We start from the raw sequence: 19,866 nt of genomic DNA, 5'->3' as shown, positions 1-19,866 counted from the left end.
TTATGGAGGGGAAATATCCGTGGCTTTTATTGTTTTTTCCTTTGATTCCACTGACGGTAGACACGCTGTTTTGTCCTTCTTTGTGAGATTTTTCACACAACTTTTCATGGTTTTCCAGTTCGGCTATCGATCTTTTAACGAATCTATTTCATTATCTTGAGATTAAGAATGCTAAAAATCTCGGCTAACATTTAAATTTGAAACGCAATTGCTAATATTTAACGTTTAAAACAAATATTAGTTTCCATAATGAATCTATTGTATTATTTTAAAATGTAAAATTTAATTATGTATTATTAAATGTAAAATAATACATTGAATTTAAATGTATTATTTAAATGTAAAATTAAAAAATGTAAAATGTAAAAATGTAAAATTAATAAAAAAAAGTCTTGGCTCGCATTCATCTTTGAAATATAATCGCTAGCATTCAACACTTGAAATGAATAGCAATGTTTACATTGAATCTGATTCATTATTTTAAGTGTGAAATTCTTGACTCTCAGCTCACATTTAACTTAAAGTATAATATTGTTTATACTTTTATCTTAGAGCATTAGGTATACTTAATACTTAAAATACTTAAAGTAGTAGAACTAAATAGATCTAGTACATTCTTAAAATATTGGTGTTAACCCACCTTATGAAGAACAGCGTTTGCTGGTTTGTTGCCCGCCAAACTTTCCTTCGACAGATGTTGATGAGATTCAGCAAGACATTCAATTTCGGCAAAACGAGCGTTGAGAGTCATTGCCACATTTCCTGGCTCTTGAGTGAGTGACAACTGAGCGGCACGCCGCAGTTGCTCTTCTATTACTAGCGCTTGCTCAAGCAACTGAAAAAAAGACAACAAATTAGAAAGTTGGCCTAATTTTTCACAGAATTCTTATTACAAGCTGAAATAACTCCCAAGTACTATTTTTTAAGCTTCTTTCAGTATTTTCAAGAAATAATTTGCGGCACCATAATAAAATCATGAAAATACAGTATGGAGATAATAATTTACCTTATTTTGAAACTGAAAAAGCAAAATATTTTGACCTGTAAGGCGATTAAAATTTTTTAAATTCTTATTTCAAATCATCATTATCCCCTTTTTTCATGGGTGCCTGATATTCTTATTGCTATACTATTTTGCTATACTTCGAAACCAAAAATGGGCAAGGATTTGACTCATCAGGTACGCCAAAATAGATGCTTATCCCTGTTTTGTCTATAACATAATTTCTGGCGTTAGACACATCATGAGTGCTAAATGTACCAGGTCCTTTACTAGTACTCCGTAAGTCAGGAAAAGAAATAATGTGACCTGTCATGAGTCTAAATTTTCTTTATTTTCAGTTTTTTTAAAATCCTCGTCCCTATTTCTTTTTACATAATTTAGGAAGTTGACGCATCATGGTTAAAACTTATGAATTAGCTAAAACTTTAATTAACAATCATAATCAATTTTACTATCCCAATTAAAAACTTTGTCCATTATAATATATATTTATTTCAATTATCAACAGAAAGGCAGTGTTGCATAAGAGATTATTTACGTGGACGCGTTACGACTATCAGATATGCCCCTAGTCCTCTACCCTATTTCGAAATTGAAAAAGAGAAATAACTCAATTGGGGTCACGAGAAGAGATTCGTCTCGAATAATATATTATCTATTATCCCACAAAAGACACATGAGCCAAAAAATGAACAAGGAAGCTCGAGAAGTGTTTACGAAACGCGCAAGATTATAAGTAAGAAAAAATTACAGACTAGACTGTAATCAGTGTTTCTTTCTAAACTAGATTTAAAGCTGATGAGTGCCTTAGATTAATAAGATGATGTTCCTGGTCTTTTCCAACAAAAATTGCGATACCACGAAGAAATAAATTCGTTGAAATTAGAAAATTTTCGAAAATTAGGTTATTTTATGACTGAAAAAGAAATAATTATGATAATCTTGAAAAATCAATACAAAGTTTACAAATTTGTAATGCATAAAAGATAATTACTTATCAAATTGTTGTGTAAATTTTGCATTTGTATAAAGAACTATTGGGGGTAATTATACCATTGGAGCCGAGTACAATGGGAAATATTTAATTGCAATTAATGCTTTGGGACTGCAAAACACCAAAATTAATTCAATTTAAATTCGCCGAGCAACATTGAGCAATAACATCACTAAAATCTATACAAAAGATATTTTTTAAGAATGCAAGCAATCAATATTATCTACTAAAAAAGGTTCTAAAAAAAAGGATATGAAAGGTTTGCACCGCTTCTGGGAAGTGCAGCAAAACAGAACTTAAATATATAGGAAGAGAAAGAGAGAGAGAGAAAGAGAGAGGGAGGGGGAGAGGGAAAGAGAGATGTTACCTAAAAATAAAAATGTTAGAATATTCTTCTGCGCATGAAGAGACGAAGGAACTGAGGTGGCGACTAAAAGAAATGTTTCCTTGAGAATGTTGTATATTTCATGGGCGATGTCAATTATGACTTAAACAACTTGGGACTTTTATCAAGAGGAACAAGAATAAGTGTTTTACGCTTAATTCAGTAACAAATACACACAATCTTAATCACAATTAAATTAATCTGGAACCAACTCCCGGAGGGTGTTATCCCATCAAGTCCATCTGCATATCTCTTCTAGCAGAAGGTTCTACAGATGCTTTAAAATAGCAGCTCAATAGGGCATAAAATCAGTGGCATGTCGGTCACACATGATTTGCTAGGCGCAGTAAAGTATAATACATAAAAGCTCAATATTAGACAAAAATAGAGCTAATGAAAGGGATAAAACAAAGTTTTTAAGCATAGAATAAACTAAAGAGAATCAACTCCGTTTGATATAGTCATAATTCTAAAGTAACTATTTGTATTGTATTAATAATAATAACAAAGATTTAAAAAATAAAACTGGATTTATGGAATTCCATAGATTTAATGGCAATCTCAGCAGAGAAACTAGAAATATTATAGGGAATAGAAACAACCCTTGCCTAAAACTTTTGTCTAAATTAAGTTTTTGAATAAAGAACTGAAGAACTATTTTAAAAAGGAAGAGGTAAACAAGATACAAAATGGAAAATCACCTTAAATCTCCTTGCCAAAAACTTATTCTTAATTTCTAGGAAGTTTCCTTTGCCAGCATCCATTTTGAATGGTTCATTTATTATATTGAAGCGTGTATCATTCTGGATATCCTGCCAGCGACCATAACCATGGGTGACAACACCAGCTAATAGCCAATAATCATGACTACAAGGAGAGACAAGGAATTAAATTTCTCGTTCTAGAGGTATCAAAAGAAGCTGATAATTTTATCACACAGGGGAATTTCTTCTTTTCACTCTCATCATTTAAGACTATTTCTGAACTTAAAAAACTATATTATTTTCCACATTTTTCATAACCTGAAAATTCAGAAATATTGCTTAAAATGCCAAAACAAACAATCCGTAGCAAAATTTGAAAATCAAGGTATAAAACAAAAACTATCAACAATGATCGTTGCCATTATATTTTAAGGAGAAAAAATCAATATATTCGGCCGATTATACATGGGATCTTTTCGACTACAAAAGGCATAAAAGCTATAATAGCACAAAATATGTGCCTCTGCTCTGTCATAAGGTGCCGCAATCTAGGTATTGATCCTTTTTTAGGTATTGGTGAGGAAGGACGAGCTTTATGGGATGAATATAATAACAAATTAGATGGAATTGCTTAGATGTATATTTTATACAATCTAGATTACTATTTTTACTTTGTTACTATGTTCTTGCCACCCTGTCGGACATGTTATTTACTTCACAGGATGACCGTTAAAATGGAGTTCTATTTTTAGAATTCCAAATACACATTTCCCCCAGTAAGCAATTACTATGATGCATTTTATTTATTTTTTTAATCGTTGAAACAACTTAAAGGAAGGAGAGAGGCATCTAGGACCCAAAGTATAAACAGCAATCAAGTTCATTTCCAAAAGTTTAAAGGGAGACAAAAATGGATTATCTGATTTGTGCAATCATCTCTTGGCAGAAAACACAAATATCCTTCTTCGACAGAATAATTTATAAACGTCTGAATAAAGGTGCATTAAAATTCACTTCGTAGATTCAATTTTTTTGTAGACATGTCACGTTTTGCCTGATATTTAATAAAAAATCCATGGTGCAAATAAACAAAACTTGACTTAACAAAAACAAGAATAAAATCTTTTTATAATATTTACAAAAATATCGCTGACAAAAGCCAAGCTTCGTTTTCATTCATCAGTTTTTCACAAAGTTGTATGAGTAAGGTCAGACTAGACTAGAGACCAAAATACACTCCGATATTTAGATTCACTGTCTGACCATCGTCTACTACATTTGAAGTTCAACCAGCTAACTTCATAAAATAACGACAAAAAACAAGCAGTACCGTCATGCATTCACCATAGCTCAAACAAACGCAATAATGCTTGAAATTATTCCCAAATACAGCTTGGAAAAATTGAAGACACCTGCACAAGAACCGTTTCAGAGCGCATGCCCCTTCCATTTCTGTCAAAAAATCATACACAATCTCAGAATTTTGGATACTTGCACAAAGCATCAGGCTATTTTTTACAGCATTCAACAAACCCTCTGGAGAAATTGAAAAACCCCTCCCCCCACCCAAAAAAGGGCCAAGATTGGAGCACGCAAAGACACTATCAAATAATATTATTTCATTCCATCCTAGCACTTGAAGCACATCCCTCTTAGGCATAAGAAATGACAAAAAGACAAGATAGAATAAAGAACGGAAGACAAAAGCACACTTCTTAATCCTTTATTTTAATTCCTATCTTTAACTGAGACCAGTACCGATTGGCTATATACGTTAACACTCATATGAGTACCCTCGGACATCCTTACTAAAAAAAAAAAAAAAAAAAAAAAAAAAAAAAAAAAAAAAAAAAAAAAAAAAAAAAAAAAAAAAAAAAAAAAAAAAAAAAAAAAAAAAAACTTACCGACGATGCCAGATCTCATATATCCTTTTTGGTACAGCAGCTTTTTCTTCATTTTGCCAAAGAGTATGCAATTCTGTGAAACCTCCGTCTGCAATATTGAACATGAAATCTTTATTCTCCTTTTCGCTTTCAATGTCAATCACCTTTCTCAAACGCTTTGGAGTTTCCTCTGCTGCTTTTGTTTTCTCTTCTCTTTCCTCTTCAGTTTTGTTCTCGTTTGACGGTGTTGGCGGAGCGGGAGTAGACGGTGTCGGTGGAGCGGGAGTAGATGGTGTCAGTGGAGCGGGAGTAGACGATGCCGATACTGCAGATGCAATTATCTCAGGCTTTAAAAAATATATTAAATTTTAGCTATCTCTTTGCTAGCTTGGAAAACTCTACTAAATCAAAAGTAAATATAACAAACTCTAGGCAATACATTTCTCAAATAAACCAGTGATGTAAAATTATGAGAAATATACAGAATACAGGTTCTTGTGAGGGTCCAAAATAGCTTGATCTTTAATGTTTTAAAACTAACAAAAAGAAGGTCAACTCTGAATGTCAACTGATTATATTCATGAGAGCTTAAGTTCAAACACACATATGAGCAAGTAGCCAAAATTTAAAAACGAGAAAGAGAAAGAAAAGGGTAGAGGGAGAAACAAGAGAAGCGAGAGCGGTGGGGGAGAGGGATTAGAATACCCAAAAATACGGAACCAACTTAGGAAGGGTGGAGGACGGTGGTCGTGTATGTGCACATGCATAGAGCATGACCGAATGCTCCCCCCCCCCTATTGAATATACACAGAAAATAGGACTATTAAAAAATCATTTAGACTACGGTTTCGTTTACCTTATCAATGTATTATTGAAGACAAGTCTTACATTCAAAATATCGCCAAAAGTCGTCAACAACAATTAAGATCTCAATACAATCCATTTTTTTTTAGAAGCTTGTCTTATGTGACTATTCTCATCTAACAAGGATAAATTAATAGCTTGGAAATAAAATGGATTCTGTTTAAAAATGTGCAAGAAGTTCTAACCATGTTGCAACTTCGTTGGTGTCTTTCCTCACAATCTTTTTCCTCTAGTATATACCAACAAAAGAAGAAAGATTATCCAAAACCCATAAATGAACCGTACTTAAATATGAAAAGAACAAATAAACAAGGAAAATTTTTACAGACCAACCCCCTTCCTCACATCCACGTGTCTGCTACACTGTTTATACATAGTTTTATTAACAGCAAGACTAAATTACATTGGAATGCAGAGGAAATAAGTTGTAAATATCCCTACAAACTAGTTTCCCTTCTGACAAAGAAACGTGACTTTTTTGGGAAAATGTAATAAAATATATATATTAAAGAATATGTGTATATAGAATATGAAATATACAAAAAATTCAAAAAATATAATATAGAAAATGTAGAATATAGGAAAATATGTATAAAAGATGTATATTTCTCTTTTTTTTTCTACCAATTTTCTAATTTTTTGACAATATAGTTTAATTATTTCAAGGCTTATCTTCATTTTCTTCTACTCCGTTTAATATTCCTGAACTGCATCTTCCAATTTATTTTCATAAAGTATATTTCTGTGTAACAATTCCCATATAGCCTTTTCTTTTAGCCTGGGGTGTCCTAATTCGTTTAGCTTCATTATTTGCTTCCTAAAATTCATTACAAACCGCCCTATTTCTAACTTATTTTCTTGTCTTTAACATATTTTTGAACCTCATTTTGTTCATTATTAAGAAGTCTTAGCCTAGCATATCCGCTTTATTTTTTTTTTACCAAACAGTCACAGCTAGGGGATGGGTCGAGCCCCCCCCCCCTTTCAAAAGTCAGCGCCCTTCGCCTAGAAAACTCAGCGAAATAAAGGGTAAACCTGAGTTCTAACAGAAGCTGGTGAACTTGATTAATATATGTATTGTTAAGCTACACCTTGATCTGTATATTTCAGTTTAATTCTAAAATCAAAGACACAGGTAAGAGGGTGGGGCCAAGATGAGATATTTCTTCTATGAAAATCATCGCCCTTAAAGAAAAATCTCAAAGCTATACTAGACCCGATCTTTTAAAGTAACATGAACAGAATGAATAAATAGCAGAAAAGAAACAAAAACTGAACAAAATTTATCCAGCCTTTGTAGGGTTCTAAGCCCCGAGAACTAACCCCTAGCTACAACTCTTAAAATGAATATTAACCTGTATGATTTGATCATCAAATTTGATTTGGTTTGGAATATAAAAGAAAAGTCAAACAGTTTATGATATTGAACGGATGAAGTGACACGGGGAAGAGGCAAGCTCTGCAGTACCCTATGGTCCTAGGACTATCTAAAACCCTTATGCATACAACTTTCCAGTTTTATGAACAAGCTGCAAAATGGTGACATTTTCAGTCCTTAAAAATGTCACCATATGGCAGGTTTTAAAATTTGAAAGGTTTTAAAAAAAACCCTTTCAAGACGACAATGTAAAAGCTTTATTTACAACTACACTCCTGTGTATCGGTAGCAAAACATTACACGGGGGCGTTTATATGGCATAGGATTTATTGATAAATTCATTTCAATTACCTCTTTTTGCTCTACATTTCCTTGTATTATATTTTCTTCCTTTATCTCTTCTTTTATTTCACCAGCGACAGGTTTCTCAGTGGGCAGATTTTCACTCTCCATCTTAAGCTTTGTCTCCTCCTTCGACTTAGGTTCGTCGACTAAAAAAGGAAGAAAAAACAAAAATCTATTTCATAAAAAGAAATAATAATAATAATAATGAATCAAGAACAGCGTTTCTGGGAAATTCATATTTTTAGCAGCTGATTATAAGAATAATACATAATTTCTGAGATCACACCAAACATAAAATCGCAAGGAAAGGAAGACAACGAGACCAATTAACAGCCAGTGAAAATAAAACGGTGGGAGGTAAATGAAACGGTGAAAGGTTAACTCACCGTTTCATTTACCCTTTCACAGTTACTCAGAAAGTCATCCTATTTTAGTTTTGTGTTTTGTTTTAAGGTTTGATTTTTTATATTTTTTTTCTGCACTGAGGACAGTCAAGCGGAGGTCTTGACCAAAATATTTGCATAGTTTTTCAATTTTTTCACTGGTTGTTTATTGTCCTCGTTTCCTTCCTTTCTTTACGATTCTGTGTTTGATGAGAATAATATAAAATACTCCTCCGAAAATTTTAAGAAAAATTTAGCAAAAATTAAAGAAGATCATTCCACTGGTATTATTACTCGTTTTGAAGAAGCTGAATACTACCATTGATTTCAATTACAAATGATACTAGACTATATCCTTGCCAATCGAAGATCGGTTCGAATAAATCCGCATATTTCCCTCCTTTCGTTAATCACAAAACACATACGATACAGTTATATGCATTGTGGTAAATAAAGACCAGGAATTCTTCAAAAGATACCGCCATTCAAGGTTTTATAAATAAACTTTTAAACGAACTATCTGTAAACGATACTTTTAACGAACTTTTAAACTAAAGGTTTTATGCGTCATACAAATTAGTCATAGTCTTCGTATCCAGAAACTATTATGAAGAAAAGAAGGGATAGTAGGAGTTGAATCCAAATTTATTTCAATATTCTACTTAATAACCTATTCTCAATGCCACGTTAGGAATAGAACAACCAGTACAGAAAAAAGAAGAAGAAGAATGGAACTCAAACCAACGATCTAACAAAAGTATATAAAAAAAAAAAAAAAAAAAAAAAAAAAAAAAAAAAAAAAAAAAAAAAAAAAAAAAAAAAAAAAAAAAAAAAAAATGGAAGCACCAAAACTGTGACATTTCAGGTTTTTGTTTTCAAACATAAAATTGTCGATTAAGATTAAAGAGATACCTGGTTTTCTAAAGCAATTATCATATAGCTGTAACATGGAGTTCTCTAGCTGCAAGAGGTTGCTTCGGAACTCTACCCCCCCCCCCCCAATTGGCACAATCCCGGATGGAAGATACAGGAAAGCAATTTCTCGCATAACATTTGTAGTAGCAATCTCATACAGGCATTGGTATCAGAGCCGATTTTGGAGATTGTTTATCCATACCTGAGAATAAAAGGCTTAAATACCACCGTAAAAAAAAAAAATGACAGAAAAATTCCCCATCTGACAAACCTAACCATGTCATTACAAATAGTTTTTCTTTACCTTCCATAGGCTCATCATTTTTCTCTTTTTTAGTCTCTTCCCCTTCTTCTTTCTTAGGCCCTTCACTTTCTTCTTTCTTAGACTCTTCACTGTCTTCTTTCTTAGCCTCTTCCGGTTTATCTTTGGGTTCTTCCGGTTTATCTTTGGTTTCTTCTGGTTCTACTTTGTGCTCTTCCTTCAATTGCGTTGGAACTGATGTTTGAGTCGAGGGAACATTAGAAGAAAGAGTGGGAGCATTCGAAGGAACAGTGGAAGCACTTTTACCAGAACCGACTTCTGCTGGCTTAACTTCAACTGGCTTCTTCCTGACAAGTTCAGGCATACTATAATACCCATTAATGTGTTCAAATTCGAGGACTTTCTTTCTAATAAGGGCCATAACACCAATTCGTGTTAAAACATGTTGGCGGCTAATCCCTTCACGAGGTACACCGTCTGCAAACGTTTCAGCAGATTCGTTACCAGGCTCACAAAGATGACGCATGAAAAGCGATACATAAGATCTAAAATGACGCTCAGGTTTTCCTTTAAGGTCACGCACCAACCTGAAAATAAATTATAGTAACGTATTTCAGAGGCTCAATTCCCTTAGCAATCAAATTGATACGAAAATACGAGAGAGAGAGCGAGAGAAAGAAAGAGAAAGAGCGAGAGAGAGAGGGAGAGAGAAAAAAAAATGAAGACCTGTCTTCACATAAAAAGAAAATGACGGAAAACTACAAAGAGAAAAAAACAAAAACAAAACAAATGAAAAATATCACTATACAACTATGACGACGTAACTCGAGTTGAAGAAGTTGGCTCCAAGCATGTCTTGAAATCTTTCGATTGTATTTTTCTATAAGTTTAGCAACGGCTATAGTAGGATCTGCTATGCACAGATTATTAGCGATCTTTGAATTACGTTTCCAAATTGGATATCTCAGTAGGTATTTTGCAAAACGGATGAAAGTTGAACGGATTTTCAAATTATCAGCCTTAGTAAGAATCTTCCAGAAGGATGTAATGTAGAGGATGTGGGGGAGAGCAACAATGTTGTACAACTTTCCAAGATAATGGACGTTATCTTGCCGAGTCAATCGTTTTTAATCGATTGATATGAATAAGATACAAGAAATACTGCTAATATAAATAAGTATCAATGATTAAATACTGCTAATCATTGATACTTGTGTTATAAATAACATTTTTTTTTTGTCGTAAGTCATTCCGAAAACTGTTTTCAACGCTGTTATTAGCGTTACGAAAATAGGCATTTTTTATGTATATTTAAAAAAAAAGAAGGAAAACATTACGATACAAAGCAGTAGGAAAAACAGAGTTTCAAGTAAGGCTTACCATTGGGTGTTCGTAGCTTCCTGAGGGGGCATTCCATAACGCATAATTGCATTCAAGAAAGCCTTTCGCTGTCTTGCATTAAAGCCAAGAACCTAGGAAATTAAAATTGATTTATTACAGATTAAACTAACAAAGGATAGATTTGCAAAAAATTCAATTTTAAGAATGGTAACCAAATAAGAGAAAAAAATCATTAAGTACTGACTGAAGAGAAGGACAACACAGAATAGAGAATAGATACAAAGAAAATAACTAAGTAGAGAAACAGAATGATGCTTTTAAAAATATAAAGTGACAGTGGGAGAAACACTCTTAAAAATGTAACGAAATGTTAGTTGTTACAAAAAGAAAAAAAACATATTTAAAACTTAGTTTCAGTTACCTCTAATATGTCCTTAATTAATAATGGGGAAGTTTTTAACCTTTGTTTAGCGTAGGTTTTCAAATAAAAAGAAAACTTAAAAATGGGATACGAAATCATGGGACAAATCGTTAAGTCCTGTGTTTAGGGGATATCGAGCACAGAAGTTCTCCAGCGTGACTGGAATACACACATCCAGTCGTCCGATTCTTTCAATGACTAAATCCCCAATACATCTTTATTGTTTCAGACATAAGAGCCATTATAACAGCTTTGGCGTCTCCATTGCAACATTATAACCACTTGACGTCTATAAGTCGGTAATCTGTCATGACAGAAATATTTTTAAAATATCCGACTTTTAATCTTAATAATTTTAAATAGTGTTAATAATAATCTTTTATCAACTAAGAAATTGATTGACTAATAACTTTAAAAATATCATAACTTTTAACTAACTCTTAGATAAGTTCTGTAAGCACATTGGCTAAACATGAAAAAAGAAGAAGAGAAACCATAGGACTACTTAAGAAATCGAGGAAATTCACAGCCAGTGAAAAGAAGATTCGTCTGTCAGGTTCAGGTTCATTTTAATAATAAAATAAGTTACAAAATGTCCAGAGCCCGGCTGAGAATGTGTCTCAGCCAAAATGTCTCTTTTATTTTTGTTCTAAAGTTTATTTCTATATTTTATATTATTTTTATATGGATTTTTTATTTCCATTTTTATTCTCCTCCCTTCACCGACGACAGCTGAGCAGAAATCCCCGTAAAAATATTTGTCCTTTCATATTTTTCCACTGGTCTTTTCCTCTTTGAATTCTTTTCCAATGTTTCTCGAATACATATATCGTTACATAAGGATATATATATCTTTACATATAGCATTGTAAACAATGGTATCGTTAAAGGATTAATCCTTTGTAAATATAAATCTTTCTGAGGAGTATTCAACGATGTTCTCATTTGAAGTTCCAAAAAATTATTGATGCGAATGAGCCCTAGCACTATCGCTAAAAATATACATTATGCCTAAAAACTGATGTAATGCGACACAGAAGTCCAGTATAAGGAAAGTAACGTGGTACAATTTATTTTATTAATTATAAACTTCACAAGATGTTTAGATTTTGGTTCAAATGAGTGATCTCCCCATATTCTATGACCACTGGCTAGACATAATCACACCTTAGAAAAAAAAGAGAAGGAAACACGTCAGTTTTACCAATGCAAAAAAACAGAATTTTCTTTATTATCCAAGGCAGGGTCTTCAAGAAATTCTCAAAACTTTCTTTTCGTAACTAAAAATTAATATTTAATTTAATCTAAATAAAAAATACCATTCTCAAAATAGTACTACATAGAAAATATTTGCCAAATCATAGTTTATTTTTCAATTTGTTTTTCAAACTTTTGGCACTCGTTGCCATGTTTTGCTCTTTGATATGTTGTACCGGCAAAAATAATTGCCAAAATGCTTTAGCAACAATAGACATCATGCCAAATTGACAGCAACCTAGAGTTATAGAACTTCGCCTTTGGCAAAACATCAGTCCTTCAACTGTTCTGCCCTATTGAAGTCCCTTCACTATCTGCCAACTGAAGAGGGGAATAGACACAGTTTAAAACTATCCCTCTCTTCTGAGGCTAAAGGGTGAAGCTACAGACAACTGAATGTAAAAAATGCATATTAATCTAATTTCTAGAAAGACTACATTCATCTTTTCTCATACTAAGTTTCATATCATTAATTTATATTAACTTAATATATGGAAGAATATATTTTATATACTAAAAAAAGCACAAGACTAATATTAAAAAAAAAGCCTTTCAAATACACGCAAAAGCCACATAAATGGACACAAAAAATCAGAGCTAGATAAAATAAAAGATACCTAAAATAACAAGAAAAAAACCATTTAAATTATCAAAATAGGACATGAAATAAGTAAGAGTTTACTCTCGTATTCTAGATAGGTAGATACGATTTCAGTTCTTAGTTTCCTTCTCCTTTTTTTCAACACACATTCAGAGACGTTTAGCTAATTTTTTCCCTTTTTTTACTTCTACATCCAGTGTTTCCTTCCTTGCTCACTACAACATTGTTTTACGGACACACTAGAGAATCTGTTGTGTTCCATGCTCGGAATAGCCCCGTATTCCAAATTCAAACCAAGCAGACCCATCGATTAAGAGTCGAAGAGGAACAGAGTCCCCAGCTACTCTTCGATCCAACATATTCCTTCTCAGCCCAATATTTATTATTCCAAAGCCCTATCCCTGTGTTAGATGGAGTTACTAACGTATTTTCATAAGGATTTAGCATACAAAATTATATAAAAGTTGGAATGTAATTGGGTTAGCTGTTAAAACAAACCAAGTAAAAAAGGACATTCTGAAATACGAGATCTCGAAAATCAAATAACTACAAAACAAATATCTTATTACTGCCTAATTTTGAAGATCAATTAATACAGATTTGGACTTCATTTGAAGATGATAAGTCTTAGAAAAAAATTGCCCGCTACGAACTCGGAGATGGAACAAAAAGTGTAGAAAAGATGGAACAAAAAGATACTCGACCTTGTTCCAGGTCAGCTCTCTTTTCAGTCTTATAATACAATCTTCATATAATATCTTCTATAATATGAATCATATAATCTTCATATAAATTTTCTATGATACATCATTCTCTTTAACATAATCCAATACAACATTTTTGCTACAGTACTATTCTATTCTCACCACTACGTAAGATAGTGCTAGAAATTATTTCTAAAACAAATTCGGTACTCCTTTTTCATGCCCCCAGGGATACATGCACCTTCGTAGGAAGCCAAAGGTCTAAAATAAGAATCCTCCAAATTATGAGGATTCTTATTTTGTAATGATTACAGATTACAGTTCTGTAATCATTTTTCTACCAGGAGTGGAGATCAGACACTTATTACTAATTCTACCAATTATACTAATTAAATTAACTATCCTTATTATTACACATAAATTTTTTTACAAGTGTCGTCAAATACTAGATGGTGTTAATACTTCCTTTTGGTCGACATTAGCGCCAGATACTGTTCTTAAAGTTACCCATACTCTGGGCAGGAACTTCTCCGTACTTGTATGAACATACAGTAAACAAATAACCAAAGACTTACCTCAATATTTCCATTAACTCGAGCAAGTAGAGGTGGCAGTGGTCGATATTTGTCAGGCTCCGATTTTTTGCTTTTAGGCTTACTTCTCCTCTCATCATCTAAAATAACCATTTAAAAAGATCTCAACAAATGAATACAAAGAAAATATAATACAGGGAAGAAATGCTAAAGTAGTACCCCTAGATTTTCATTCGGCCGGGGAAGGAGGTGGGGTGAACCAATAAGAAGCTTTTCTAATTCTGGTTTAGCCACTAACTAGCCAAATCTTAACAGATGGAAAGAGCCTGTAATTGCTCTTTCAGAATTCTATTATTCAACGAATAGTAAGTTATATTTCTTTTCATCCATCTTTAACAAAATTGAGCTTGGAAGTGAAAGAACAGATATAGGCCTACATCTAATAGCCAAAACAAAAGTGAGAATCCAGCGATACACACTACATATGGCAACCTGGACCATGGAAGGCGGATTTGGCTCTACCCGTCATTACATATTTGAAAAAAAAAAAAAAAAAAAAAAAATCAAACTATCGACAAGAAATGTATCTCTGCGAAAGTATGCACGATTGAGATAAATAACGGTTAATTAACTTATTACAGTTGACCCACCCCCCAATCCGAACATAAAACCTTGGTAATTGAAATTTATCTACAAGTGCGTCCCATACTCGACTCTCAGCTACTCCCTAATACATTTGCACCAACTCTCATGAGAGCATCAATAAAAAAAACTGTTTCATCATGTGTTTGGTTGGACCACCAGAGAGCCAAGCCAAGAGTTAAATTCATTAAACAAAAAAGAGAGATAAAACTCCACAAAAAAACACAACCTCAAACAAAACTCCGGCCAGTAGAGAGGAAAGACTAAAAACAACGCGGATATTTCGCCTGTATCCAAACTAGGCGTCCTCAGCACAAGATAAAAAAAAAAAAAAAAAAAAAAAAAAACAAAAAAAAAACACCAAGCTAAAAACAAATAAAACCACCGCCAATAATAATAAATACAATTGTCGCTACTGATCCACTTAGGGAAAAGAAGCTATTAGAGTTACTTCAATGAGAACATCAAAGAGCAACTGAGGAAAAATTATGAAAATTGAAACTTAGTTAACTATTCTGTTGCGAAATAATCCTCTTGTAAGCTAACATTGAAGCAACTCTTTTTGGTCTAGTGGGTAATCTTGTCCCCTGGTGATTGTGTAAAATTTTAATTCCTTTATTGATAATTGTTTCATTTTTCAAAAGACAATTATAAATTGGGTCACTATTTAAATTCCGTGTGTCTCTATTTATTGAAAGATTAAATGCATTGGTGGCAGCCAATTTCCTTGGTGGATAAGAAAAAAAGAAAAATTCCACCATGCATTGACATGTAGAATAAATATATGCGCAAACATAACATTTCATATCTCATATAACACAGCACTTTTCTAAGCCTTTTAGGTAAATTGGGTATGTGTTTCCTTCTTTAGTTATTTATAAACAGTCGTTTAAATACATGTTTCTTAAATAAATCTATGTTAATAAGTCAATCACATGACCGACTTTCTAATGTAAAATATGTTAGATGCTATGCAGACTATGTTGATAAACTATAGTCTTTAGTTGTTAACTTACTCTCATTATCGAAATCATCATCCAATTCGTCATCTTTCTCAGATTCAGCTGAATAATCAGACTGACCATCGCTGGCGTTCCCTTGCCAGGCATCCTTGGCATCCTGAACAATGTCAGTATAATTCACCTTAAAATCAAAAATTGGAAATTATAGCTCATCCTACTAGCAACTATTCTACATTTCCACATTCTAGCTTTTGTGGAAAAAACTGCGAGTTTTAGGGTAAAGGAACTATTTATGTAGCAGAGAAAACACAGATCCAGCTGTGTTTAAGAAAACGACGTATACCAAGCAATATATTCAAGAAATAGTTTTCTCTTTAAAAAATACATACAAAATAACTCGATCGAAGAGACGTTCATATATTTTATATATTAAGAAGCTTGCAAAAATAAAATCCCTCTCTAAATGTCTTTTATAGAATTTACCCTTACTTAAGATTGGTTTACTATTCTTCCACATTCAAAGCATTTTTTTTTTAATTCTGCTTTTTTTTTTTCTAGAAAAAGAAATCCTGAAGTCAGGGGTTCGAGTCCTGGTGTAGCTGGTTATTTGGTGTGGAAGGGGACTCAAAGGTGTGACTCTGTAAGCTCAACCAGACCCGATCAAGCTCTACAAGGATATTCGGAGAAATCTCAGTGATAAAACACGGAAAGCGTTAGATAGTTTACCCCTAACCACGCATTGCCCTCCTGGCTGAAGGCATAGAATCAGGAGATCAGTACCTGTGTGACGCAGACCATTGGTCAGCATGCAATTTTTCTTTCCTTTTTTTTTGGGTTTTACAAGGCAAACCGTTTTTAATTTTCTGTCATAGCAGCGACTGCAGATTAGAGTATTATAAAATTAACAATGATTGAACCAGAACTGAGGAATTTTTGCATTTTGGGGCAAATAGTGAGAGGGAGAAGTCAAGTTTCACCTGAGGAAAGATCAATTTTGAAATTTTATACAATAAACTCAAAACTCTTCCAAATTTTATTTTGATGAAATCTGTTACTACCTTGCGTCACAAGTAATGCTATACTTAGTACGGCAATGCTAAGTATTAATTGGGGAGAGCCAAGCTTATGATTTAAGTTGGTATAATGTAACGAACGTATTCAACATGAAATAGTTCCCAGGAAAGTTTGAAAGAACAGGAAGATAAAACTGCGAATCAAGATTAGAAGCTACAATGATGACAGTAGTTAAGTATGGTTCTTAAGCGAGGGCACTCCCAAAATTGGAGAGTTTGCTGGAACTGACCATATCTCAAACTTTAAGCTGTACAGAAAATTTAGTTTAATACCAATTGCAAGGGTCATAACGAGAGAAAGGTTGAGATGGCTTTCACACGCTCTGAGGGTGGAGGATGACAGATTGTCAAAAATCGTCCTTTTCGGCCGACCGTCTAGGGCCAAACGACTAGCAGATCGTCCCTGAACGGGATGGGAGGATGTCGCAAGGAAAGATTTAAGAGATGTGGGAACTTCTTAGGAGAATGTAAAGAGGAAGACCTTCAGTTTCTATCATATCTTAGTTAGATCAGTTTGCGTAATGTTTGCACTTCTAAAACTTCGCAGCCCACTTATTAGGGATGTAAACCGGGTGGGATATAAGGATGATAATAATAAATGTAAAAACAATTTATCTCAAAACATTGGCAACCCTCCAACTAATTCTTTTTCTTTTTTATGTTTATTATTTCGATTAGCAGAAAGAGGCACCCAGTTCAGCTATTATTCAGCATTACGGCATAGGAAGCTTTAATATTTCTTTTTATCAATGATTTTACACGTAAAACCTAACTATACACAAATTCTAAGAACCTCAAGAAAAAGTAAAAATGATACAATTATTTTAAGATCGTTGATTTTGAATTAAAATCAAGTAGCTGCAGGCATCAAGACATTGTAATTGTAGAAAAAGCCAAGACAGATAGTCCGAGTGAGTGAGAGATAAATCTGGGATAACCCTTTTTTAAGATTGTATAAAAATGATATCATTTCATTTGTTGATAGATGGTGTAAGTTATGCTAAAAGGAATATTTATAGTTGAAAATTCTCTACAAACAAAGAAATCTAGTAAGAAAGAAATGATCCACTTGTAAATTTTACTGGAATAGTGAACTTATTATTCTAACGCTGGCAAAAACAGGAATTTATGGAATAACCTATATCTTTGGTCCTACGAACTAGATATGAAACCTAAGTGAGCAATGATAACGATAAGAGGATAAACAGGAATCAATTCCCATGCTTGGACGGAACTGATATATCGTTATTGACTTTAAAAAGCAATTATGGCGTGCTAAGGGTTAAGAACGACGTCAGAAAAGTAGTGCCGTTACTAAAAATTCATTGTTTTATGTTATTCGTTTATGGTTATTTTCAAATTCAAGAAATTTATATTCATTCTCAAATTAATTTTAAATCCTTAAACAAATAAGCTTAAACTTACCTTATCAGTGTATTTCAGATTAAGCACCTGTCACAATTCCTAAATAAAATCCTCTAATAAAAAATTCTAAATTTATATTAAAAAAGAAATTTCGCATTATATTAAGGAAAGACAGTATGTGTATTTTAAATGTAAAAACAAAAATTAAAAATTATTCAGCATGAGGGTGTCATAGCTTTTGTTTATTATAACAGCATAGCATTGCTGTACATTGCTCAAACATTTTCAGAGCGAGTGAGGTCAAAGTGAAATCGCACAGAGGGAGGGCTCTCATAACGAAAAAAGAAAATTGTTTCTTAAGCGTATCTCACCCCCGGCGTTGATTCTTGGCATAGATAATAATAATGAAAAAGAAATGAAAAGGTGTATAACCTTTTTCACTCTTTAAAATAATAGGAACAGTACAGTAATATAAACAGTAAAAGTCAAAATAGACAGAAGTCTTTTTTTTTTCTTCGCAATAAAGCTAGAAAAAAACACTACTGGGTACAAACAAATCTCTAAAACTTAGAAAAACAAAAGAGAGTTGCAATCCCTCTAATCCTGTGCCTGAGCATAATAATTAACATTTATCTTAAAAAAAAAAAAAAAAAAAAAAAAAAAAAAAAAAAAAAAAAAAAAAAAAAAAAAAAAAAAATCACACCTGTTTCCGAACTCGTTTGCCTTTTCCAAGCGATTTTTGAACATCTTCCTGAGCTTGTTCATAATGATGCCTTAGTAATTTTTCCCAATAAACAGGATCCGTATTATCAGCATCCTGTTTAATGATTTCCGTATCAGTCTCCTCTTCTTCGGCCCCTTCTTTAGTTGCATAAGAGGCAACTTTGAAGGAAGACAAGTATTCGTTGGCCCAAGACTCTTTCTGCTCAATACCTTCATTGGAGCGATCCACTAGGTCCTCAATGGCCTTATCATCATAATGAATTTCTTCTTCGTTTGCATCCTCCTGCAATTCAAAATTGCTTTAAATCTCCGATTTTCTTTTGCTGATATGATTATTTCAAGCAAAATAGTAAAATATGCACTGGTTAAACAAAATCGACATTTGTAACCTTTTTTAAAGGAGGGCTTTTAAAATTTTGAAGACCAATTTTTTTTCGAAAAGGATGAAATTAGCTAATGTCAAGTCGTAAGCCGGCTACCAAATTTTTCTTGTGAGAAATGGTGGATAGACTTATATATTCTACGAAATATATATGTTACCGACGTCCAAAATTCGTGAATGGAGAAATTCACTGCTGAATGTCCAAAATACCTTTCTTTCTCCTTGGACTTAGTCAGCGTTGCCAGTCAACTTTTTCAGTTTAATGCAAGGTTTGATGATGATAGGTTAGGTTGGGCTAGGTTAAGTTTTTGACCCATTTGTGATATTTATAACCACAATAGCTGTTGGGGTGGCGCGAAAGCGCCACCCCAACACCTAGTTGGTAGGGGCGCTTCGCGCCCCCCAATGCCCCCCCCCAGGCGCGTAAGTCGTTACGCGCCATTGTAGTTGTGTCCCTGTGTCCCACCTGTGAATATATATATATATATATATATATATATATATATATATATATATATATATATATATATGTATATTTTTAACTCGAACATTCCCTGTGTCCCCGTTGTCATTTATATATCCCCATGTGCCCCCCGGCGTCCCCGTTGCAGTTGTTTCCCTGTGTCCCGGTCGTCATTTGTGTCCCGGTGTCCAAGTCTGTAATTTCTCTTTGAGTGTCCCGGTCGTCATTTATATTCCCTATGTCCTGGTGTCCCGGTCGTCATTTGTGTCCCGATGTTCCGGTC

General features: G+C 33.3%; 1 protein-coding gene across 1 annotated transcript in view; it reads right to left on the bottom strand.

Annotated features, from left to right (window-relative positions):
* Window positions 1-19,866, bottom strand: part of LOC136030060 (chromodomain-helicase-DNA-binding protein Mi-2 homolog) — a 149,621-nt gene that overhangs the window by 6,882 nt on the left and 122,873 nt on the right. The window contains exons 21-29 of the mRNA XM_065708687.1: window positions 18,719-19,021; window positions 15,632-15,758; window positions 14,016-14,113; window positions 10,497-10,588; window positions 9,159-9,703; window positions 7,563-7,702; window positions 4,991-5,316; window positions 3,084-3,249; window positions 641-835 (exon numbers count right to left, since the gene is read on the bottom strand). Coding sequence (XP_065564759.1) covers window positions 641-835; window positions 3,084-3,249; window positions 4,991-5,316; window positions 7,563-7,702; window positions 9,159-9,703; window positions 10,497-10,588; window positions 14,016-14,113; window positions 15,632-15,758; window positions 18,719-19,021 — 1,992 coding nt within the window. The remainder of the gene's footprint in view (window positions 1-640; window positions 836-3,083; window positions 3,250-4,990; window positions 5,317-7,562; window positions 7,703-9,158; window positions 9,704-10,496; window positions 10,589-14,015; window positions 14,114-15,631; window positions 15,759-18,718; window positions 19,022-19,866) is intronic.

Source organism: Artemia franciscana, chromosome 8 (genome assembly GCF_032884065.1).
Source record: "Artemia franciscana chromosome 8, ASM3288406v1, whole genome shotgun sequence".
Classification (NCBI taxonomy): domain Eukaryota; kingdom Metazoa; phylum Arthropoda; class Branchiopoda; order Anostraca; family Artemiidae; genus Artemia; species Artemia franciscana.
Note: the sequence above shows the minus strand (reverse complement) of the source record. Positions and strands in the feature narration are given on the sequence as shown.